The following is a 26,140-nucleotide window of genomic DNA, read 5'->3' on the forward strand; positions in this document are numbered from 1 at the left end:
GTGGGGTCCCGGATAGCAAGAGTAAGCTGCAAAGCTAAAAAAGATGACCTGGTGTGTTAACTGCCTTAAAGAAGCAGGCTGTAAAAAAAAGGCTGTTTGTTTTAAAGCCAACTAACTAAAAATTTATGTCAGCTTCAAGGCAGCGCTTTTTGCTTGCTGTGTAAGGAGAGCTAAGCACCACATGCAGGCCGGCAGGGCCCCACGTGCAGCCCAGGCTGGCCTCCAAGGCCGCGCCACGCACACCGGGCAGAACGCCGTCCCCAGGCAGGGGCCGACCACGCAGCACCACCGGGCAGCGTACCCCACCACCCCCCCCCCCGGTCAGGCACACGGCACGCAGGCTGTCCGGCCCGCCGGCCTGCGGTCCCGGCCAAGGCCCCGTCGCTAGATCCCTGACAGGCCGCGCCGCCGCTGGAGAGCGCAGCGATCAGGCCAGGCCAGGCCAGCGACCGGCCGCGGCCCCGGCACCCCCGCGCTGCTACAGCGACGGCGCGCCCGCGCCGCACCCCCTTCCGCCAGAACGGCGCCGCGCAGGCGCAGTCGGCCCCGCCCCGCCTTGGCCCCGCCCCTTCACGGAGCGCGGTTACTCATCCGACCGTTCGTCACCCCCTTTGCCCCGCCCCTTCCCCCCGGCGCGGCAGGAGCGGGAGCATGCGCAGCCGGCCGGGTCCGGCGGGGCTCCCGCCTCCTGGCGGCCCGAGGCGCAGGCGCGGCGGGCGGCGGCGCAAAGCGGCGGGGGAAGGAGGGGGCAGTTTAACAGTAAACATCCTGCCGATTTGAACGGCTGGTTTGGGCGGCAGGAAGGGCTGCGGCCGCCATCTTGTTTGTTTGAGTGAGCGGCTCGGCTGGGAGGAGCACAGCGGCTACCGAGCCCGGTCTCGCCAGCCGCCGCAGCAGCCTCCCCCCGCAGCGGACCAGGGTAAGGAGCGGCTGCAGCCGCGCTTGCTCCCGCCGGCCGCTGCCGCCGCCCGAAGGGGCACGGTGGGGCCGGCCGCAGCTTGGCTCTCGGGGCGCTGCCGGCCTACTCCGGCGCGGCTGCCGGCCCGCTGCGGCTGGGCACGGACGCGCCGGCTCTTCGGCCGGGCTCTGCCGGCGCGGGCGGTAGGAGAGGGTAGGCCGGCCTGGCGGCCTGGTGCGCGGCGCTCCCCGGGAGGGACAGGACGGCGGGGCCGCGGCCGAGGCGCCAGGGCGCAGGGCCGGGTGGCTGGGGGGCCGGGGCCGGGCTGGCGGCGGCCCGGGCAGAGCCCCGGGGCAGCGCGGCGTGGGGCCGGGGGTGCGCGCTGCGGGCGGTTTGCGAGCCCAGAGCGGTGACAGCCGCGGAGCCCGCTGACCTCCCCGCTCCCACGGGGGAGCCGGGTCACGGCGGAGCCCAGGGGACAACGTGTCGGGGTCTGGTAGCCGGAATAACCTAACAGATCCCCGCTGTGGGCTGGCAAAAGGGGCGGCGGGGCTGCTGCGGGCTGGGAGGGGAAGAGGAGCAAAGTTCCATCTGTCCGTCTTGTATTTTCAAATGTAATTTAACTTCTCACTTGAATAAAGCAGGCTTCTGAATGTTCTGGCAGTCTTCGCCGGTAGTATATGAACTATCTCTTGGTGCTGTGACTGTTGATCTGCAAATGAAAGACCCCTCTAAAAATGCATCTCTTTTGAAGAATTAAGACCTTACTCTAGCAGCTCCTGTGGACATCCATATAAATCTTGCTGTGGTTTTTAAGATTTCCCTCTGATCCTGAATGAAAAGCTTCTGTTAAATATAAAACAAGATGGTGTGCTTTTGCCAATAACAAAGGCAGTTTGGGGTCAATGTGTCTTATTGGTGTGACAGGGTTTCAGTGAATATGCCTTTTTCTTACATTTAGTCACATGAAAGAAAATACTGTAAATTTGGAGCAGTTATCATTCAGGCCCACATTGTGTGAACATGTGCAATAAGCATATGCTTTCATTAATCTCTTCAATAAAACTTGGTACATCAAAAAATAGTGAAACAAACATCAAAGCATTACTAGGGCTAGGCTTGCATTTTATTTTGTAAAGGTTCATTTGTAAATATTTGACGTTCTGTGAAACTTGGAAACACAAAGCTCACTGGTCTGGTTTTAACTAGAGAGGAAGTAAGTGTCATGGGGGGGGGGGGCGGGGGAATAAGAGGAGGAGCAAAAAGTTAGTGAGACCTGCAATAAACTCAAATTACCACACGATTCAATTAGTCTTGTCTTGCCACCAGGGTTGCTGATACCATGGGATTTCCCACAGAAATGAGACTAGTTGCCTCAGTTAATATGTGAGTTTAACTTCTTTAAGGCAAAATGTTAAAGTTTTTTACATTTGGGCTGCTTGGGTGAAGAGTGTGGAGGAATAACTGCTGCAAAAGACAAAATAACATAAGGAATTCTATTCTCTCGTTCAACTTACCTATGTTTAAGGAGAGTGTAATACATGGTTTCTGCAAAAAAACCTATGTGTGACTGTGAACTGAAATTTTGCAAAACGTTGGGATAATCGAGATAGGGCTTAAAATTGAAGATTCTTTTCCACTGGATGAATGGATATTCTAAATCTGTGGGTAAAGGCAGGACACCTGCTGAGGTTTAGGTATGAAAATGGAGTTGGGGAGTGGGGGGAATTGAACAGTGTTCATAGAATTCAGTAATCTCAAACCGTACAATAATTCTGAGTGATCTACCTTTTGAATCTGTAACTTTAGTGGGGCACTGGTTCTAGCAATTTGATTAGGTGTGTAGTGTATTGTAATTGAAGAAAAGTGAATGCAGTTTCTGTAAAGAAGTGGTATGTTTTCAGCAATTATAGACCTGGTAGTGCAACCTCAGATGTCAAATTTCAGAAAAAAATGTTGATGGGAAAACCACGACCTGCAGACAAGTGGAAAATAGTGTATGCATTTATCAAAAGTATGTCAAGTTGAACTAGTTCAATTTCATCTTTTCAGTAATTTATTTTGTGGACATATGAAATTGAGGTGACTTGTCACTGAACTTCAGTAAAGCTTCAAGTACCACAAAGGAATATATTAAAATTTAGAAAAATGCAGATTGACCAGAGAATTATAAAGGTGGTTGAAGGAAGGAGATGAAATGAGGTAGTGCTGAAAAGAGCCATTGAGCTGTAAGGAGTTATTAGTGGAGTTTGTGAAAACTGGCCCTGTGATGAATTATTTTTTTTTCATTGGCACCAGGTGTTCAGTGTGCTAATGAAACCTGCTGGTGACACATTAGTGCCTGCCTGCACGAGGAAAGTTTTAGATATGTGAGAAGGACTGTATAGTGAAGGATTATGAGTTAAAGTAGAAGAACTCAAAGTACTATTGCAGAGTCAGGGTAATTGTTCTGGACTTCTGAAGTCTGTCAGGGCCAGCTCAGACTGCAGCAGCTGCACAGGGTGAGCTCACCCTTCCCCACATCACCCAGGGCTGGCTTGGCTTAGCAAAACAGAAACGGGGACAGCACAGGAAGAAAGTGTGTGGGAAGGGGGAACCAACCAGCAGAGAGGTTGAAGGATAGCATAAGAACAAATTAATTAAAATGACTGATTAGTTTTTAAACTGTAGTATGGGAGTTGTCTGCTGAGCAGTGGATGATTTTGGTTCAGGAGTAGCCTTACAACAGGAACAAAAGTATCTGCCAATAAAACAAATAGAAGACTGAGCTTAACCTGTGAACTTGCATGTGTATACATAACCTGACCTAGTAGAGTAACAGGCAAGTGGATTTAATAGGCTAGAGTGAACCATGATCAAATTGAAATAAAGCGAATTTTATATCTTGTCAACTGTTAGTTCATTAAGCTTCTTTCTGAATGTCTTGAAGGATGGAACTCAAGCTATGTCAGAGTGCTTTTCAGAGGTTAGAGAGTTAGCCATTCTAAGATGCAGAAGGATTTTAAGACTTAATATTTGTGAATTGATGGTTAAGCTAAAGTTCATAGGTAGCATGTACCCGAATTTCTTGTTGCTTCTTTGGAGAGATTGGTTACCAGATACTCATACGAGAGAATGAAACAGACTGGTTCTGGATCAGACTCTGTGTACTATCTCTATTGTATTAGTTTCCTTCATGTGTTCGGTTACTTTGTGTATAGAATTACAGCTTTTTTTTACACTTTATAGAAAGAAAAATACCAAAACCAAGATTATGCAGCTGTCGAGGACCAATTTTGGCAGAAGAACCTGAGGACAATTCTGGCACATTGAAGTAAATTCTAAGTTAATTAAAATCCAATTTAAAGTTTTGTAAAAGCACAATTTGGCAAGATCAGGTTTTGGTCCCACCTTGCCTTGTGTGAGTACATATTACTTTTGTCTCGGAGCAGTGCAAGCAAGACAGAAAAATGAGTAAGTTCTTAGAACAAATGTTTAAGGTCCTGGTTCCTATCCAGTCAATTTCAGAAATTAACAGTTACATTTCACCGTACAAGCCTTTCAAGAGCCATCAGCTACTCTTTCTTTTGAGGATTCTTATGAGTTGCTTTTGCAGCCAACAACATATGTTTTACACGTCTGCATGAGCTCTGCCACTCCAAGAAACTCCTAGTTCCTTTAACATTGATCCCAATCTCAAATTATGCCAGAAAATCTATTTCTTCTCCTTTTATGCCACTGCATCAGCATGCTGCCCTATGAATTAAAGATCAGACAAAAAGCCTGGAATAAGGAAAAGAATGATCAGAAAAGAAGGAAAATAATCTGGAGAAAGTGAGAGCAACCATTGGGGCCTGCTTTGGGCAATTGTGCTGATGATCTAAACAACAGTAGCTGAACTGCTGCAGCTCAACTTTGTACCATTGCTGGTAACCCAGGTATTACCGTACAAAGCAGAGCACCTCCTGGAATCTGGAAGTGACACATTGTGACCAGAAATTAGTGCTTCAAGGAATGAAGTTTTTGTTAATAATGGCTCAGCTTAAAACACACTTTAAAACTCTTTGTAGTCTGATTTTTCACTGTTTATTTCCATGTATTTCACTGTGGCAAGGCTTCATTAATGGATGAAGAGAAACAGATGACCTCTGTTAGAGGCTAGTTATTTTTCATTCATATTCACTCCAGAAGTTTTCAGTACCCTGCACATGTAATATAATCTCTTTAGTCTTACAAGCAAGTTATAGGTTTGATCCATAACTCCAGTATTGAGTGGTAGTCAAACCTAGAAAAAAGCACAAGTAACCTCTTACTGTTTCTGTGCCTTCCCTTGGTGCAGTGGTTTTCAGCCTCTGTTCTTTGATTTAATTGCTAACAAAGTATATGTTTTGAAACCCATTGTCTTATATTAAGTCACCTTATGGGGAGTACTTGGATTGTCTGTTATTTAAGACAGACATTCATAGTGTGTGTGTTTACAAAAAAAAACCAAAACAAACCAAAACCAAAATGAAAAAGTTCTGAAATCATTAACCTCGGTGTGATCCTGACACCTTAGTTTTTTAGTTTTTTTGGGAACCTTGCTTCCTCTTAGATATCTTGGATAGCTGTTTGTCTTACACTTGCATGCTGTCTGGGGTTTAAAGTGGTAAGTTGTTTGTCAGAGTTGTCCAGATAGTATGTTTCCATGTTTAACAGGAAATCTATTTTCAGGGTTACAGTTAACTGTATGTCTGAAGTTCTGTGAAGCGTGTGCCACATATTTTAATTATTGTAAAACATTGCTGAATAATTGTGCCAAACTCCATGAATCAAAGTAGGATCTTTTGCAACAGTTGTTGGAAGTTCTTAGCAGAGTAATACAAGTGGTTTTGCTAACAGTATGTTTGTGTTTTCCCTTGTTCCTCATATGAAGCAGTACTTTACAGGCCTGCTGTTACCAAAGCACTCCACAGTTGTGGTAGCAACTCAAGATAGCAAAATGCTGTGCTGTGAAGTTATGTCTCTGCATATACAGAAATACTGAAGTCTTTGAAGAAGCACAAGGGATTGAATTGTCTGCTGACCTTTGAGACAGTGTGATGTCTTTAAAAAAATACTGGGGAGGGGGGAGTAGAATACCTTCCTTTAGATAACGTATTGATTAAGGGGACTTCCAAAATTGTTTTGTAGTGCTTCCTGGAAAAGCTTGCTCATGTCCATCTTTGTGCAGTGCTGTCCTTAGCCCCCACACAATCTCAACAAATAAAAATGTCATGTTTTAGCTTTTATGATTAACATTTTGTTAATCTGCAGCTTTGTTATGACTCAAAGCTATTGGCTTCACTCCTAAGAGTAGTTTTAATCCTTTTAATCCCTATCCACTGTGTTAACTTGAGCTGAAGCTGAACGTGGCCTTTATTTCCCTTAAATCCTCTCCCCTGTGTTCGTTCTTGGTTATGAACAGAATCAGTGGCTAGTCTGTCATTAAGACAGATAAGCTTGATAATCAGTTCTCTTCTCCAAACAACTGTGTTCTCTAATGCAGCTGAAATTCAAAGCTTTCATCATCTTGCATGTTGAACAGTACCAATGAGTGGATAAGAGTATGGAATATGGTACCACTATGATGATAATTTTCCCTATCCTTTATATTCCTTCAAATCCCATTTATTAAAATCAAATAATAAGTTCAAAAAAACTAAGGAAAAAAAAGAATATTGGCCTTTACTTTTAGAGATCTATCCCTAGATCGACAGTTTTTCATTCGTTATCCAGGTATCTAGAGGTCAAGTGCTTCCACTGAACCAGTAATACCAGTGCTGCTTTTGCCCCTATACTTATTTTTCTAACAGTCGCAATTGTGCTCCTCCTTTTCTTCTTTTTATGAAGCATACTCTATAAATATCAATGGATGTGCCCTAGCTGCTTTGAAACTTGTTTTACCTACAAGTAAATTGATATGGTTTAGGAATTGGCTTCCTGAGAACCTGTCTCTGGCTATCATGTTTACCAATGCTTTGTGTTTCGCCGTCTTCCCTGTTTGCTTATAAGTTGGGTTGGCATGCATTTAGGAAACACTGGGTTTTTTTATGGCTAGAAACTGATGCTGCTCACACTGGCTCTGCCCAGGTTAAGCTGCCCTGCTTTTACTATTGGGTTGCTGTGCTTCCTCTGGCAGTTTTTCTATAGGCACAGAGGATGTAAAAACTGAAAAGCACTTGTTGCATCTCTCCTGTTCTCCTCTCATTTCTTTTTCCCTAGTTACATATATCGCTGAAGAAAAAGCTGTTTGTGGAGAATCTTACACCTGTTAAAAGCAAATTTTGTTTTTTCAAACTTGTAGTTGAGCTGAATCTTATGTTTACCTCATACATGAAATTGGCATGTTTAGATCATAAGATACATTGTTCTGCTTCCCCATGGTTTGATGTGTTGACATCTTATCAGCCCCGTGAGAAAGTTAGATAAATAGATAAAAGGAAATCTGTTTTTCTGGTAAAGGAGAAAGAAGAAAATTAAATCTTCAGGAAGTTTGGAATAATGCGGTCTATTTTCTTACCATTTTTATCAACACTTAAAAATTTTTATCAACATAAAAAAATATGAAGCATTACTAAGAGATTATGAAATGGAGAGCAGTCTGTTCAGAAATGAAGATGTAATTGAACTTTCTGTTTAAGAAAACAGGGTGATGTCCAAAAAGTTTAGGACTATGTCTTTTATAATGCTAAATGTTTTACTGAAACAGTGTAGAATATATACTGGTATAGTAGTAGCTACTGAATTAAGAGCAGAAAGAAATGGAAGTGGTAGAAAACTACCATGGACTGAAAACTGAGACACATTTGTTTACGTTATATGAGTTTGGTATCATTACCATGAAGTTTAATATAGTCAGGATTTTTTTCTTGTGGGATGGTAGAGTGTTTTTAAACTATGTAAATGGTCATTGGTTGATGTTCTTCCTGCTTTGTATTTCCTCTGCAATAAATATATATGCTATTACATGGCCACTTCAGAGTGTTGGCTTCTTAAAAATTTTAAACAGTCTGACCTTATTAATTGAAAAGCAAACATGTGCTTTGCCTACTGTGGGTAAGGGATGTGTTTACAAGGATGTTCCTCATAACAAAAATTCTAGGAAAAAAATAAATGGCTTTCTCTTTACAGGTTTGCACTTTGTTTTAGACATCTGGGACCATGTTCTATGCCCACTTTGTCCTGAGCAAACGTGGGCCGCTAGCCAAAATCTGGCTGGCGGCCCACTGGGATAAGAAGCTAACCAAAGCGCACGTTTTTGAATGTAATCTGGAGAGCAGCGTGGAGAGTATCATTTCACCAAAGGTATCTATTTTACACTGATGGAAAGTTACTTTGTAATGAAGAGAAATTGTGTGTACAGGTGGTAGTTGCTATTTGGGTTGCTGAAACAAAATTCTTAATGTTGCTGTTCTAAGGGGTGGAAGGGTCTGTTCACATGTGAAGTACTCTGTTGCTGTTGACTCTTACTCTGAAGAGTATTTTCTTGTCAGTTTTGTAACGCTGAAATATCATGCAACTGAATTACTAAATGGTTTACTTCCTATAAATGAAGGACTTGTATCTTGATGTACCATGCATTGTTAGAAGCAAATGTCTGGAAGAGAGGAAGGCCCAGGTTTTCTAAGTAGGAACCTCAAAAGGCCTTATGATGACAACTTCAGTGCTGTTACTGGGAGCTGTAGAAATAATGCGTAAGATACTCTTGTTATGCTCGTGACCTAAGCTCAGCCTGTTTCTGCTAAGCTACAGCAAAAAGATCTGAAGTATCGTGGTAGCTTGTGATGTTACTGGTTACAGGAGGATCATTTTCGATATAATAAAAACACTGCGCTGTAGTATAAAAGCCTTGCTTTTGAAGCTTTTAGTTTCTGGTTTTCTGGGAAGCAAATAGACAGCCACAAAACTGAAAGAACATAACACTTCTGTATGGCTGTCATGAAACCAGAGGAAATTTTGAGAAACTTGGGTTTTTAAACGTTGTTTTTCCATCTACTTCTCATGAAAATGAGATTTTTTATTTAAGAACTAGTGGACTGATATGGTTGTGACTTTTGTCACTTAAAAGGTTTCTGAATGTCTTATAAGAAAAATAACTATTTGAAAAAAGTATAAACAAAAAATGTGTAGTAGAATCACAGTGATATTTACTATTCCAGAAAAGTTATTTGCTTCAGTGTCAGCTCTGGAAGCATTTAGAAAGAAAATGATGGTGTTCATGGACTTGCTAATGAGCTGCAGCATTCTTTTAGAAAAAGGAGAGATTGATAGCCACTCTTTCATATATTTGTAACATTATTTGTAACATTTGTAACATTAGAAAGACATAGTATATAATAAAATTTTTGAGTTCTTTTAAGGTTTAATGGTAAACCCTGTATGGCTTAATCTTTCTGAGAGACAGTTATTCCATGTAGCCTCCAAACCAAGTCTCATGCTCTTTCAGACTAAACTACTTAAGAAGAGTCCTCCCCTGGAATTTTTTTTATTAGTTGTCTATTCCCACAGCAGATGCTCAATTACATAGCAAAGCCAGTGAGGTTAACAAGGAAAGGAATTTAAACTTGTTTTAATGTGGCAGTGTTGTTTATGGACACTCCACATCTTCCACTGTTTCTCTCTGATTTTCTCCTGAACTGTAGGACAGATGGTGGAGAAGTAACAAAGAACAGTTTTTAACAATATTTTACTTAACAAAGTTGTAATAAATGACTGTCCAAATTTTTTTATTTTTCACTTTTTTCCACATTTAAAGTAACAAAGATGTCAGAAGATGATGTGGTAAAATGGGTTTGGTCTTGTCATGTGGTTTTTAGGTTTTTTAACTAGACAGAGCAGTGTTTGGGAATTCCTGGAGTGAGCTGCTACTAATTTACTGATATTTGCAGGTCATACATAAATATTATGTAGAGCGTTGTTTTGAACTGTATACTTTGCATCCTTTATGTCTTCAGTTTTCTGCTAATTTTTATACTTGTTTTAGATATTTGATGTTACTGAAAAACTTATACAAAGCTGACTGAAATTTCATTAAAGGGAAAAAAATAGGCTACATCTAATTCACTGATTGTTCCATTTGTTTATAGGTGAAGATGGCACTTCGAACCTCAGGACATCTCTTACTAGGTGTTGTTAGAATCTACCACAGGAAAGCAAAATACCTTCTTGCAGACTGTAATGAGGCTTTCATTAAGATTAAGATGGCTTTTCGTCCAGGTATCTGTCTTTAAGCACTCTCTGAAAAGTTACATAGTTACATAATGATATTTATTAAGAAGGTGTATAGTTCTACCTTCTTATTTCTGCAGAAGAATTACATAAAGTTACGCAGGTTTATAGGAGAAGTTATTTTCTTTGGCCCAGCTTCAGGCTGGCTATGTGACTGAGTTGTATGCTGGAAAACAACTTCTAATTGAATTCTGAATGAAAACATTTCTTATTCAGTGCTGATTCTGTAAAATCTCAATTATTGTTTTGGCTGTTGGTGGTGTATGATATTAAATGGAAATATGCTGTGTGTTTTTTACCTTCTGTCACAAGTCTGAAAAGGGCCAGTTACATTTACTGAATAGAAGCACAGAAGGGAGCTTTTTCTCTTACATTTACTGAATAGAAGCACAGAAGGGAGCTTTTTCTCATCAAGGGTAAAGTTTGCTTTGCCATGAGTTACGAAAAAGTATAAAGTAAGCTGGGTTTTTTTACCACTTTCACATTCTAGTTTCTGGAAATAATGTGAACTGTATGTGCACAGCAAAGATATTTTCCCATTTTATGTGTGACACTCAACTTCCCTCTGTGTTGTTGCTTACTCTTAAGATTTTTTCCATGAACATAGGGAGCCATATTAATAACCGAGATTACTTTCCATCCAGCAATTACTTGGCTTACACACAGTTGATAGTTTTCTTTAATTCTGGCCTGGGAGGCTTATTTCCCGCTGGAGTGTGGCTGTGGCAGTGATGCTGCTGGATGCTCACAGCTGCTGAATCATATTCTACCTTTTTAAGTTTATGAGTGTAATAGATTTAAAAGCTGAACTTAATGAAGACTTCCTTTGAAAGGCAACTCTTGAAACCCAGTTGCAACAGTAAATTTGAGAAAAGTTAAGGTAGGTAATGCCTTTATCTTCACTTCCTGATCTTCATGTCATGATTCAGGCTTTGAACTTTATGTAGCTTTCAGTGGCAATTTATTGACTTGCCAGTTTTTTGTTTACTATTGCATTTAACTGCCTCAGGTGATGAGAACACATAAATTTGTCTAATTTCACAAGGCAATCCTCTGTTTTCCCAGTTTTCTCACTCCCAACAGAGCACATGCAGAAGGTGAAATGCCTTAAAACAAGTTCTACAAAAAGCATTATGCTGACCTGAAACAAACTGAGAACAAAGACAGGGGCCTCAGCTTACTAGCTTTGTGGCTTAGGCATTGTCTTGATCCTTTCTGCTCTGAGAATCATTTACATGTTTTATTTTAAGCAGCCAACAGGTTAAAATATTGGATAGCCCTGAAAGAATGGACTAGGTTTCTTCATTACTAGCCAAGTACCAAGATGAGTAAACTGCAGACTCGTGCTGGTTCCTGGTCTCTCCAGACAGTGGCTCTTTGAGTATCCATTGCAGAGGGGAACACAGTGGGCAGAGTGTTTCTGGAGTATCTGTACCTCAGAATTGCCCGTGTTGTGTGGGTCAGAAGACAGAACATAGAGCTCAAGTCTTCTGCAAGTTACAGAAGGAATTGAACCTGCATTTCCCATGCACTTTCAAGTGTCCTGACCTCTGAACCTTTGCATAGGAGAGAGGCACCAACTGCTGGCTCAGTTTTTATGTGATGCCTAATCTGATAGTCATGCTCTGAGAATGCCCACTGAATACCAGATTAAGCATCTCAGGATGATACAAAAAGGTATGTACGTGGTTTAGTTAATCCAGCTCTTTTAAATGCAGAAGCCTAAGAGTTTGTGCGGCCCGAGTACAGTCAGTACTGTGCTGGGACTTTCAGAGCTAATTGAACTGACTAAATGACCAGTTGCAAAGTAGTGGTGCCACTTCTTTACCCAAAACCAGGCTACTTTGTGGCCACTGGTTTACCCAAACCAAAATGTAGGACTAAACTGGCTTATCTGGAGCATCATGATAGAATGATTATGTAGCAGGTACCTGCGGAGTGTTGTGATGACATACAGTGCGTGTGTTAGCACAATGTAGAGCTGTGCAGCTATGCAAACATTATGAAGTGATTTGAGACTTCCACAGTTACATGAAATAGTACAAGGGCTTGAGGGTCTATTTTGAATTTAGACTGAATCTCAATACTAACATTATCTAAGGTTTCTTCATAGGTGTCTAGCATCTGTTCAATTCAGCATTTTAAAGACTCTGCTGGTGCAGGGGGAACAATGCTGAAGGCACAGGGAAAAATGCTGTCCTTGTAAGGAATGGGAACTCATGTCTGACTGTTCTTCTCTGCAGGGGTTGTCGATTTGCCTGAGGAAAACAGAGAGGCTGCTTACAATGCTATTACCTTACCTGAGGAATTTCATGATTTTGACCAACCACTTCCTGATCTAGAGTAAGTTTGGTTTGGTTGGGTTTTTTTTATTTCCATGTAAATGATGCTTGTTTTTAGTTGAGGAGAAGCTGTTTCTAAACAGCAAACTCATAGATGAATTAAAAAAAAAAAAGTCTTTAGGCAGCTTGTATTCTTAAGTCTTTTAATATACCAAGCAAATATGCAATCATCTTTGTATTGAATTTAAGTTCATAGTAGTATGTAATTTTAACCAAAGTTAAAGATGCCCTTACAGAAGCTTTTGAAAAGCTCAAGGTAGTTGTTATCGTTTTAATTTTTCTTCTATGCAAGGCAGTCTATATCACATGTTCGCAGGTTAGGCAAGATTAGTTGCATAGAAGTGTCCTTGTTGACCTTCTGTAGTGGCAGGTACAATTCTTCAAACTTTTTAATACTACTGGGTTACTTGTTTACTTGTTATTATGTTTACAACTTGAATAGTTCTTGGTCTTTAAAGAATTGATGTTACCCTTTTGGATTATTCATAATGGAATTTCTGTGATACAGTTTGCTTTACTGAGTGTTCTATTTGGTTTATTTTTTGAATTAGAGTATATACTAATCTGAAACTTCGTAAAAATTTTGTACTCAAAGAAGCATACCGTAACAGGCCACAAAGAGTCTTAACTTGATACTGTTACTAAATACGGAATCACAGAATGGTTTGGGTTTGAAGCAACCTTAAAGATCACCTAGTTCCAACACCTTTGCTGTGGGCAGGGGCACCTTCCAATAGACCAGGTTGCTCAGAGCCCCATCCAGCCTGGCCTTGAACACTTCCAGGGATGGGGCATCCACAGCTGCTCTGGGCAACCTGTGCCAGTGCCTCACCATTCTCACAGTAAAGAATATCTATGTTTCCCAGAAGCTTACACAATTTGGATGATAGGTTTTAACCGTGAATGGTCTTACTGTATTTTGTATTCACCATCAGCTTTTTCATAAATTGATGTGTATAGTGTACTTTTTAGGAACCAATTTCACATTTATCTAAGCAGGCTTTATCTGTTGTTAATTTTTTTTAATGGAGATTTTTTTTAATAATTGCCTTCTGTTTGTTTAAGTGATATTGATGTGGCCCAGCAGTTCAGTTTGAACCAGAGTAGAGTGGAAGAAATTACAATGAGAGAAGAAGTAGGCAACATCAGTATCCTCCAGGATAATGACTTTGGTAAAAAAAATCTTGTGTATTATTATGTGTTGCTAAGCTAGTTTGGTAACTGTAAAGTTATGGTTTTGCAATTACTACAGAATTCCCACTAAATACAAAACAAATTAGATCAAACATGCTGTGTCTCCATACATTTAGTTTTTAGTTTGTACATTACAGTTTTACCAAAACAACGGTCCTCTAAGCTTCAGCAAGCTTCTAGCTGCCTATATAAAGCTGAAGAATATTCAGTCAGGTTAATTAGTGAAGTACTATGTCAATTATTGTATTCACACCATGTTCTGAAAATTTAAGTCAGCCATGCTTTAATCGTAGGCTTGTTTTCAGTCAAACTGTTAGATTTCTAAAGCTGAAGCAGTCAGTGGTGACTAGTTCACATCTTTCCAGTATCTTGTCAATAACAGTGTTCTAAGATCTGAATCAAAGCCCAAAGACAGTTGTATTTGAATATCTAGTTTCCAGAGTATAATAATGTAATCTGTAATTTAGTAACCTTTTTCAAAGGATAATCTAGGTATTGGTGGTGTTGATTTGGTATTGATTTGCTCTCTGTACATGAAGGCCAGTCTCAAGGCATATTTCCTTGATTTCAGTGCAGCTAAAATTTAGTAGTAGGATCTTGCTAAAATCAATTCAAATAAGTATAATAAAATGCTTTGAAGAGGAGATGGTTATTTTTATAATGGTTTGAACTGTATTTTCACCATGAAGTTTGGTCTTACATTTGGGCTTTTGTTGATTGATTAGCTAGGTCTCTTGCATCTTGGTTCTGCAGGGTTTATCGCTGTGAAATCATATTCTTGCAGGTGACTTTGGGATGGATGATCGTGAGATGATGAGAGAAGGTAGTGCATTTGAGGATGACATGCTAGTGAGCACCAGTGCTTCCAATCTCTTACTGGAACCTGAACAGAGCACCAGTCACCTCAATGAGAAGTCTAATCACCTGGAATATGAAGACCAATACAAAGATGATAATTTTGGAGAAGGAAATGATGGTGGAATATTGGGTATGTTTGAGAAATTTGGGTTTTCTTTGTCCTACCTTCTGCCTCAATAACTAGTTCTTGGGAAGACAGGTTTCTTCTTTTGTTGCCAGCATCTCTCTCTTAAGTTACGCTTTCAGCAATGGAATTCTGATTTATGAGTGCTATAGCAACACAGATGATGTGTAGCATGTTAAGCATTGGCATATTTCAAGTGAAGTAAAATTAAATCATCCAGAGCCTTTTCCATTTTATATGTAATGTTCTTTAAGAAAAATCAACATGCAACTCTTCTTGTTCTTTGACTCCTTCCAAGGGTTTAATTAATATGTTGAGAATTTCATTGAGTGCTTCTCTGTGAGGTACTCGAAACCTAGTAAGATCAAGTATGTGTCAAGTGTATTGCAATTAAGGTTATCTGTAAGCTCAAAATTTGAGCCAAAATGCGCCTTGGAAAAGCACTGCTGATTGCTTTTGTGTCAGCATTGAAAATATAGGTTTCCCTAACCTTTGCATTATCTTTATCTGAGTTGTCATAAATTTGTACATCTTCATAAATTCATCTATGCTTGTTTCATGCAAAACTGATTCTTTTATGTGGTTCTTTCAGATGACAAACTTCTCAGCAATAATGATGGTGGTATTTTTGATGACCCACCTGCACTCTCCGAAAGTGGAGTAATGATGCCAGAGCAACCTCCCCACGATGATATGGATGATGATGATAATGTATCAAGTGAGTATGATCTAGGGCTAGATCTAGAATTACTTGTTTTCAGCTAATTTAATTGAGATTCTAATTCCTTAAAAGCACGTTGAGCTCCAAAGTATGAAATATGGTAAACCACTTTAAGGTGTGGAGGAGGGGATGGGAAGGGTAGCACAGTTTCGTAATGTTTTGACATAGCATGTGGTACTTTTTCTTAATTGGCAGTGGGTGGACCAGACAGCCCAGACTCGGTAGATCCAGTTGAACCGTTACCAACTATGACTGATCAGACAACGCTTGTTCCCAATGAAGAGGAAGCTTTTGCTCTGGAGCCTATTGACATAACAGGTGAGTAGGCTATTTGGGAGTATTTTACTTCAGTCATCAGAGACCACCTTAGCTTGTTGGAGTGGAAATGAGTATCTAGCCCTGCTGCTGACTCTACTTCTCAGCTGGAAGAGAAACCAAGGACCAAGTGCTGAATTCCTTTTATTCTAACTGTAGCCTTCCAGTACTTTCCAGGTAGATCTCTTACATTAATGGTCCCGAAGGATACTAGTTTGTAGTTTCTGCAGTTAGTATGTATAGCAGCATGATACTGTAGCTTTTGATAAACATGCTAGTTAAAAATAAGGGTTGGAATAGACCATATCATGTCTTAAATTCTAATACAGTATCTAGTGCAGTACAGTTCTTGATACACTATGTTTGATGGCCAGGAGTGACAGTTTATGTGGAGATGAGTGCTCCTCTAGAGATTCATAGCTTTAATGAACAACTGAATTCAGGAGATGCATCTTTAAGTTCTGCCAAATAGTGAAATTCCTTGTCTTTTTCTTTCATGCAAGACACTTTATTATTTTAACTGGTACTGTATTTGGCTCGTTCTAAACAGATCCCTGCTTTATTTCAAAAAACAACAACCTGAGATCTGTAAAAAATGTAGTTTGTCCTGTGTTTTCAGACTGACCTCCAGGCCCTGACTTACTGCTCGGCCAATTAAAAAGCCCTAGCGCTGCCCTCTGGTGGCAAGCTGGCAACTGAGGTCCTAGCTGATCATCTGGGACCAGCAAAGACTGCGTTTGCCAGAGTTTCAGGGTCTGCTGCAGAGGGCCAACCTGTAAGCAATTTACAGTAAAGTCATTCTAGAGCAGAATGAGAGGTACAGGTAAGATAACCAGCCGCATTAACACTGCCAAAGCTCAGATAGGGATTAGGGGGAAAAACTTGATGTGGTATTTTGACTCTTGTCAGAGGGACCTTACATCTCTCAGGGGTTTGCAGCTGAAAAACACCAGTCTGGCAAGCAAGCCATGAGGGAGGGAGGTGTGTGCAGCTGAGGACATTGAGGCTTAGGTAAATTCAGTAGAACTACAAGAATACATAAGAAGAACTTGTAGGTTATGGGACAGCGTTCATAGTGTTTGACCTTTCATAGTGCTTATGGCTTTTCATTCTTTCTCCCAAAGCTAACGTTGCCTTAGATTCTTGAGGCAGCTTCATACATGGGCAAGTAAGACCTATAAAGAAGCTGCAGGATTCTTCTACAGTGTGATACCTGTTTGAGCTAACATTCTTTACTTGCTAAAAATCTCAACAGTCAAGGAAACCAAAGCAAAGAGGAAGAGAAAGCTGATTGTGGACAGTGTGAAAGAACTGGATAGCAAGACTATTCGAGCTCAATTAAGTGACTACTCTGATATTGTTACTACTTTGGACTTGGCACCTCCTACTAAGAAACTGATGATGTGGAAAGAAACTGGTGGAGTTGAAAAGCTTTTCTCTCTGCCTGCACAGCCTTTGTGGAATAACAGGCTACTGAAGGTAATGTTTTTGTGCAGGTTCATTTCTAAATGGACTATATTCAGGATTGTGCCTCCTATATAGTAAACCTCAGCATATGAATAATAAATATTTTAAGCATTGGTGTTATCGGTTACAGAAATAAATGATTTTTTAAAAAATGTTACTACTGTTGGAGAGGAGCTTAAAAACTGGGAAAGGAAGATGGCCTGTAATTACTTAATCTGAAATTAAATTAAGGACACTGAGAACTACAATAGTGAATAATGTAACTTTTCCCCTGTAGCTCTTTACTCGTTGTCTTACACCTCTGGTACCAGAAGACCTAAGAAAGAGGAGGAAAGGTGGAGAAGCTGACAACCTTGATGAGTTCCTTAAAGATTTTGAAAACCCAGAGGTTCCCAGAGAGGAGCAGCAACAACAGCAGCAACAGCAGCAACGAGATGTTATTGGTTTGTGTCTTGTCAAAGATGCTCTGCTTTTCCTCAGCTTATTTTTCTCTTTTGTTTGTGCTTTATATTAAGTCACTAAAGATTATGAATGAAGCAAAGGGCTTTGTAATGGTTATTTAGCTTGCTATACAGTTTATGACTTAAAACAGCTTTTTTTTCCTGGAAGTAGAAGACACTTAGAGGTTCAGTTTGATCCAGTGGATTAAGTGGGTATTGGATCCGGTTGTATACACATCTGTACCAGTTTTCTTTAAGTCACTGCAAAATCTATGCAGGCTGTTAAGAGTGCTTAATTCAAAATTAAGAGCAGATTTGACTTAGTAATGGAATTTGAAAATGTACCAAAGTAATTAAAACTGGGTTTGTTCTGGAATATAGATGAACCTATTCTGGAAGAACCAAGTCGTTTACAAGAGTCGATGATGGAAGGCAGCAGAACCAACCTGGATGAATCTGTTATGCCACCTCCACCACCTCAGACAGGTGTTAAACGCAAACTGCAGCAAGTAGAACCAGAGCCAGTGTTACCTGTGAGTAAGATTTTGTTTGCGGGTTTTTTTGTTTTGGGAATGAGAGATGGGTAGTGTCTTTTGAGCAGGAAGTGACGCCGATCTGAGGCACTAGCTTTCTGTGGTATGAGATACGCTGGAGTAATGTCAGAGTCTTTGTCCCTGTGTAACCTTTATGGTGTTTTTCTTAAGTGGAAAGCTTACGGAAACATTGAAAATGCAGGTAGGATAAAGAAATAACACTGTTTCCTCCTCAAAAGAAGTTTTCAAGAAGTGTATTGCTTACAAAGTTATCAAGTTCTCCTGCTTGGCAAGTGTGTAAGGACAGCTTTCGCTGACAAAGGAAGGATTGTGCTAGCTGCACAAACTTGCTTTTTAAGATAGTTCTAGTGTTCCAGGGTTAAGGGTTCAAAATAAAACTTTGGTCTTCAGGAAGGATTTCCTAGTTGAGTTATGAGTGGACTTGGAAACCAGCTCACCTCTACCTCTTCTGTAAAAGCCGTGATGCAGCGTGAAAGGAAACCGTATTTTTGAAGGGGAGAGGAAATGGGCAAAATGAAAAGTGTATTATTTTTGTGAATGCTTACCTGGTGAGAACAGTCCTGGTTTATGCTTTCTCGTATTTATGCATTTTTTTAACGCCACTTCTCAGATGTTTCTTGGCTAACAGGTTGTTTGCTGTAGAATGAGACTGTTAGAAGGGTGGCAGCTGGTGCTCCTCTTGGCCATGTCATTTGGTGAAACTAGCATTGACAGACTGTGCTGAAGTCAATGCTGTTGATGTGTGTTGGGAATTCTTTGATCACACCAGCCAGATCAGGCCTCTAGCAACATCCTTGTAGCGATACCTGCTGTATGACTCTAAACCAGAAATTACTTTGAGCTTTTTTAGGGTGTGTGTATAAACAGTTCCAGGTGTCAGGGTAACTTTACTGGTAGACACTTAACTGTGTATAGATGCAGGGGGAGAATACTATATATTGATTTTATTAAAAATGATTACATAAATCCTGTTAAACTGCTTTTCTGGGTTTTCCTTTTTATATAAATATCATCTGAGTGATACTTGAACACCAAAGTCACTCATACATTTTTTTGAAGCTTTACAAAGTACCTACATTTTAATTCCTTCGTGTTTGTATTGCAAAGAACATAATTTTGATATTTTGAAGATGTCTTGTTCCAGTGAGTTAAAGTGTGTTCATATAGCACAGCATCTGGTTATGTGGGATTTTAAAGTTGCATGTGTGGATCCAAGAAATGAGATCAGTTGTTAGGATGGTGGACTAAGTGGAGCTGTTGGAAAACCTTTTTCCTTTATAGTCGTATTTGTAATTTCTGGTTTGAGTAGAATCTAAAGGATTAAAAATAGATGTATGGACAGCAAAACAAAACACATTGCTTTTCATTTTTCAAAAATTAAAAATTCTGGCAAGTGGCTAAGATTTAGAGGCTTAGATTTTGTGAAACTGATTTGTAGCATTAGTGTTACTGTAAAAGCACTGATAAAATTACGCTGTTGGTTTAACTGTATTGTGTACTCTTAAAGCATCAACCATCACAACAGCTGGAAATACCACCTGTAGAAATGCCTCCAGAGGAGCCTCAAAACATTTGCCAGCTAATACCAGAGCTAGAACTTCTGCCAGAAAAAGAGAAGGAGAAAGAAAAGGAGAAAGAGGAAGAGGAAGAAGAGGAGGTAAGAACTCTATGTAGAAATGGTTTATGTGTTCCCCAGCACTATTTGACTGTAGATTCATTAAATGGCATATGAAAAAAATATTCGGTCCTTACTTGGGAAAGTAGAACCTTTGGAAATGTAGATTGTAAAATAACAAGTTAATATTAATTATATTATTGCATTTAATAATGTAATGTATTATATATGTACATAATTATAATAAATAGTATAAATACATTCTGCTTTGAATTAGAGAGTTCTCCTGTTCTTACACGTGGTTGGATCAAACCACTATATATTTATGCCTTATACAAGAAGGTTTCACCTTCATTTTATGGTTCCATTTTAAATAGCTCATGCCACTTAATAGGAGTATATTCTGGTAAGAAAACCATCCATGTCCTAAAATATGATAAGTTGTTTCTTAGCTACGATATTTAATATTCTGGGGATATAAAATCAAACTTCATTGATTCTTTTTATTTTATACCCAAAATGCATAGTCATTGGGTTTTTTAAAACACTTATTGCTGGAAAAAGTGTATCTGGACATGTGAAGTACGGGTTTTCTGCACTGTTTGAGGTTCTTGAGTTAAGACCGGAAACAAAGCAGATATTGCTTGCATGTGTCTCTTTTGTGGTCATTTTTAAAAATTGCTGATATGAAATAAGTTCTTATTTCAAAAGCCGTATGTAACACATCTTCCATAAACATTGCTCTGTGTAGGTGAACGCCCCATAGGACATGGGGAGCTGAGTTGCTACAGCCAGCCTTTGCGGCTTTTAGCATCAACCTGTTTTCCTTTTCAATGGTTCTGTTCCCGTAGTGAAATGAGAACACGGCTGTGTTTATCAGTGTTTACGAAATAAAAGCATTGTTGAGCCCGTGGTCAGTACTAGCAATCCAGGATTAAACTGAAGTGTCTCTTCTCATTCAGCTGTCGTGACTGAACTTCTTTGTTTTACTAATCGTCAGCACAGCATTTTGAGGTATAATCATAGCAGTAGGCAACCTTACTATGGTGCATCAGCTTACATGTGTATCTTCCTCTGTCCCATTTCCTCCTTTCCCAGATGTGTCTTGTGACTCAAGTTGTCCAAACCTGGCTTGATGAAAAGAAAAAATTCTAGTGATATCTAGAAATAACTTTTTAATTTCATGACTCAGTGGATGAAAATATTATTTTGTAAATGCGTGAATTTTGGCTGCTTGCAGGAAGAAGACGGCACAGGGGGTGATCAGGATCAAGAAGAAAGGAGATGGAACAAGAGGACTCAACAAATGCTTCATGGACTTCAGGTACATGTGATGATTTCCTTTCTCTTAAAGTAGCTTGTGAGTGTGCTCACCAACACTTTTGACCTGAGTTAAATGGTTAAGAAAGAGTTTTCATTGCAGTAGATGTTACGGACTTAAAATACCAGTTGTGTCTTGGAGAAGAAGAAAAAATATGCTTGTGATTGATTAAATCATAATATAATTGTCATTTTTTCCCAAAGAACGTCTCAAGGTGATTTTTTTTTCACCTAATATGTTTATCAACCTTTGTGTCCACACTTGGATGTGCAAGTACGACTCAGAGAAATTCAAATTTTAAAATAATTGGGTTTTATTGTGTTTTTAATGAAACCTTAGCACCTCTGACTTTGTGCTCTGTGACCCTAGGCAAACCCCATCGAGGTCTAGGGATAAAACCATTTTACAGGATGTTTACTCCTGGCTAGGCTAGTTTGAAAACTTCCATGCTATGATAAGCTGAATCAATAACTGCAGGAATCTGACCTTGGCTGAAGGTTCAGCATTACTTTTGAGTATGTGGCTGCAGTCTGCAGACAGATAATCTTTGTAGGATGGGTTCTTGCTTGCTAGAACTGAAGAGCTTTTTTCTGATAATTGAACACCCCTAGTATACACTTGAACTTAAGCGTAAACTGCTGTTTGCGTTTAGGTCTTTCTATATGTTCTTGGACTACCTTGCCTTTCAGTCTAGTTTGTGGTTCTGTCCTGGTTTCGGCTGGGATAGAGTTAATTTTCTTCTTAGTACCTGGTACAGTGCTGTATTTTGGATTTGGTATGAGAATAATGTTGATAACACACTGATGTGTTAATTGTGGCTAAGTAGTGCTTAACTCTAAATCAAGGACTTTTCAGTTCCCCATGCTCTGCCCGCGAGGAGGTGCACAAGAAGGTTGGGGGGAGCAGAGCCAGGACAGTTGACCCGAACTAGCCAAAGGGATATCCCACACCGTAGAACGCCATGCTCAGTATATAAACTGGGGGGACTTGTCTGGGGCTGCCAGTTGCTGCTGGGGGACTTGGCTGGGCATCCATCGGTCAGTGGGTGGTGAGCAACTGGATTGGGCATCGCTTGGGTGTTGGGAGGTTTTTTTTTTCCCCTTTGGGTTTTATTCCTCTTTTTATCTCCTTAACAACAACTATTGTAATGAAATGTTTTATTTCAGTTATTAAATTGTTCTTATTTCAACCCATGAGTTTTACCTTTTTCCCATTCTCTCCCTTATCCACTGCAGGAGGGAGGGGGGAGTGAGCGAGCAGCTGCTTGGTACTTAGTTGTTGGTTGGGTTTAAATCACAACAGGTTCCTACCTACCCCTTTGTTCCCTGAAACATTTTGGCAATTCCTGAGATTCTCCTGTCACTGAAGTGTTTCGGTTCCATCTCTCTAGGCTGTTTTTGTTTGCCAAAGTTGTCCTCACTTTTTTATGAAATTGATAGGCTCCATCTTTGCTGATAAAAGCTCATTGTCGTTACTGTATCTCTGACCTTCCAGTATAGTGGATTGCCAGGCGGTGGGTGTGTGTGCTGCTGAGTTTTCAGTAACCTGACATTTAGCAGTATTTTGTATTCTATTAAGTTTCTCTAAAGTATAATCTAATCAAGCAAAAGCTTTACACTTCTGGACAATGTTACTAGAGTTATACTGTAAGAATTACTTGCTTACATCTCTAAACAGTGAAACCTTAATTTTAAACTCCTAAATAGCCTTTATGACACTTAAATACACTTGCACGTAGTTCAGATTACGTTGTAAACTAGTATGATTTAAGTTAGTTCTTTTGCAGACCTGCAAGAATTCTGCTAGTTTAAAAGTGAGATTGTTTTAAACTGTTGTTGCAGTTTAACCTTGGTAATCAGCTCAGCCCCACACAGCTGCTTGCTCACTACCCCTGGGTGGAATGGCAGAAAGAATCAGAAGAGTAAAAGCAAGAAAACTCATGGGTTGAGATAAGGACAGTTTGATAAGTAAAGCAAAAGCCATGTGCTCAAGCAAAGCAAAATAAGGAATTCATTCATTGCTTCCCAGCAGCAGGCAAACATTTAGCCATTTCTAGGAAAGCAGGACTTGGGTACATGTAATGGTTACTTGGGAAGAGAAATACCCCGAATGCACACACACCCCCTCTTTCTTTCCCTCAGCTTTTATTGCTGAGCATGATGTCATATGGTATGGAATATTCCTTTGGTCAGTTGGGGTCAGCTGTCCTGGCTGACAACTTGTCCCCTCCCAACTTGTGTACCCCCCAGCCTGCTTGCTCCAAAACAAAAACATTTTTTCCTGTCCAAAACATAGAACTGTATGAGCTGCTGTTAAGAATCAACTGTCCCAGCCCAAATCAGTACAACTGTTGCTTAAAAGTTATTTTTAAAGTATACAGATGTTTAGTTGGTAATGTTTTCCTTGCTGAATGTTTCATCACAATTTCTGAAAAGAACTTCAGAGTTCTCTTTGGACCATGTCTAAGTTTTGGGGTTTTTTTTTCCAATTCTTTCTTCCATGTGCCCAAAGGAGCATCACACTGGATGGCTGAAACATTAAGTCAATAATGAGATTTGAACTTAAGATCTGTTTAATATAATTTTGTTTGGCCAGCCTCATATCTTTTCATCTAGTAGGTATTCCAGAGCAGACGGTTCTGTTTTAAATTGAAGACGTCAGTTGTTGTTCTAGCCAGCAAACAGATGTATTTTCCTGATATTTCTTTTTTTTATATTCTGGCCAAGACTTTGAAAAAATGTAAGCGATTTTTGGTACTTAGTTTCAGACAAACGGAAGAGTTTTAGAAATAAAAAGGCTCTCATCTTGAGAAAATTATGCATCTTTTAAAGAACCTTAGCTCTTGAAATTTTGTTTTAAACAAAAGATCATGATTATTTTTGGAATTATTTTTTTTTTGAGAAATAAACCAGGTTTGGTTTTTTTAATTCCTGTTTAAAAATAGTTGTCCTGTAGTCAAAAAAGAGTGGCTAGCTACTGGTGCAGAAATAAAGTCTTGTGCTATACTACGGTGTTTCTGAAATAAGTTAAAGACTGATATTTTTCACACATCTCTGGGAAGCCTACTTGGTTGCATTTAGATAAGATCCTTATAGAAATTTTGATGTACATACTGTAATGTCCCCGTGCAACGTAGAGTCCTTCCCAATCCCTCAGTGCCCTTGGGGTGACAACAAACAGAATTCTTGTTGGTATGTAGTTCTCTAATTTGTGGTATCAATGTTTGTGTTTTTCAGAGAGCTCTCGCTAAAACTGGAGCAGAATCTATCAGTTTGCTTGAGCTGTGCAGAAATACAAATAGAAAACAAGCAGCTGCAAAATTCTACAGTTTCCTGGTACTTAAAAAGCAGCAAGCTATAGAGCTGACACAGGAGGAGCCTTACAGTGACATCATTGCAACACCTGGTCCCAGATTTCATATTATTTGAATGGTTAGATACAGCAGAGCTAGTGTTTGTTTCACTAGTGCGTACGTGTATTGCCCCATCTGTAGGGCCCACAAGACCATTGCAGAAAGTTTAGATTTTATTGTCTGTATAAAGTCCTTGGTTTTCTTTTGGGGTTATTTTGGTTTTTGTATTTTCCACTTTCCACTTAAATTTTTAGTGAAACTGCTGGGGTGGGTGGCTTGAGTTCCAACTGCAGAAACCAGACAGCTCAAGGACCCAGGTAAAGATTGTTTTAACAGCTCAGAGCAATGTGTGCAATATTGGTGCATGTAATGTTGAGTATCAATGAAAACGTCTTACGATAATTTGCCTAGTTGATGCAATAGTGATATTTTTAACCTATACAGGTAAAACCTGAACGGCCAACCTTTTGTCTGATTAAAAACTTTGCCAAACTCGTCTAAGATGTTCGGTCTGCTTCTCATAGTAGTGGGTTTTTTTCCCCTTCTCTAGATCTTTGTGCATACCGTGGGTCTCTTAAAGCTGCCAATATGAAAGGTAGTGCCTGATATGTCAGCTTGCTTTGTCACTGCATTTTTGCAGTCAGATTTTTGTAGCCCTTGATGCTAAGGGGAAACGGGTGTCTGTGGAAAGCACTTCCTCTACGTGATACTGTTGCATACATGAAAGGACAGAACACGTGTTAAGCATTTTAGACGAAACATTCCTTTTCACTTATCACCTCATTATGGTCCACTACTGATAATGGCTAATTACTGTTAATAAGCGTCAAATAAAGACTCTAGTAATTTCATTTAAACCTTTTAAGATATCAAAGTGCTTTAGGTTTGTTAGAGCTGTATATAAACTCCAGACTTTTTAAAACAGACTTCTAGATTGTAAATTATCTGATTTTTATTAAGCAGGCATATGAAGATAAGATTAAGAGAAGCTGGACAGATTACCTTTGTAAAGATGCTAAATTCAGATACCACCTGTACCGAATGGGCAACAAACTTGAATAAACAGTACAAACGGGCACAGTTCCACTTAATTGTGTAGTGTTTTAATGGCTCTTTGGATATATTTATGGTTTTCGTATCAGTTTTTCCAATAATGCACACTCCTGTGTTCAAAACATTTTCTCAGTTTTGTAAAAAAGTCCCACTTGATTTTACTTACAAAGAATGAAGCTTTACTGTTAGACTAGGTAGCACCAGAAATCATGTGAATATGTTGATTATGGAAACCTGTCTTAACTTTTTTTTAGGGCAAAATTATTCACACTGAAGGTTCTGGTTTTAATGTTGGCACTTTTGTGAAATAATTTTGGGACTCTGAAATTTAAGTGTATACTCAACTGTAAAATTATGTGAATGTTTAAAAAAAATCGGAGACTACATGATGACCATGTTTTAATAATCCTTGAAAAACTTAATTGTATAAAGTTACTGCAGCTTTATTTTCAACATGATGTGCCTGTAAAACCATGATTTTCCCCTTTGTAAAAAGAGACATTGTAGATAACTTGAATGTTTAATTATAGAAAAGGTCATTAGTTTCTTGTTACACATTTTTAGTCTGTTTTTGTTGCTTTTCAAGGTTAATATTCTTGAAAATAGTTGATGCTGTTATGTATAACTTTTCTAATAAAAGTTGTGTTATAAGCTGTTA

At 39.6% G+C, this 26,140-nt stretch overlaps 1 protein-coding gene across 3 annotated transcripts; it reads left to right on the forward strand.

Annotated features, from left to right (window-relative positions):
• Positions 1-746: 746 nt before the first annotated feature.
• Positions 747-26,140, forward strand: RAD21 (RAD21 cohesin complex component). 3 transcript variants are annotated; one of them, XM_055704737.1, is made up of 15 exons: positions 761-919; positions 4,127-4,211; positions 8,030-8,203; positions 9,985-10,114; positions 12,370-12,469; positions 13,534-13,640; positions 14,447-14,650; positions 15,237-15,362; positions 15,561-15,683; positions 16,936-17,159; positions 17,425-17,590; positions 17,969-18,120; positions 19,649-19,798; positions 20,997-21,080; positions 24,314-26,140. In XM_055704737.1, exons 3-15 carry the CDS (start codon positions 8,060-8,062, stop codon positions 24,503-24,505), a joined length of 1,902 nt encoding a protein of 633 aa, XP_055560712.1. In that variant the 5' UTR covers positions 761-919; positions 4,127-4,211; positions 8,030-8,059; the 3' UTR covers positions 24,506-26,140. The 3 variants fall into 3 exon arrangements, with proteins under 3 accessions (XP_055560710.1, XP_055560712.1, XP_027664297.1); XM_055704735.1 differs by lacking the exon at positions 4,127-4,211 and having other exon boundaries at positions 747-919; XM_027808496.2 differs by lacking the exons at positions 761-919; positions 4,127-4,211; positions 8,030-8,203; positions 9,985-10,114 and adding an exon at positions 10,529-11,803.

Source organism: Falco cherrug, chromosome 3 (assembly GCF_023634085.1).
Source record: "Falco cherrug isolate bFalChe1 chromosome 3, bFalChe1.pri, whole genome shotgun sequence".
In the NCBI taxonomy this organism is placed as follows: domain Eukaryota; kingdom Metazoa; phylum Chordata; class Aves; order Falconiformes; family Falconidae; genus Falco; species Falco cherrug.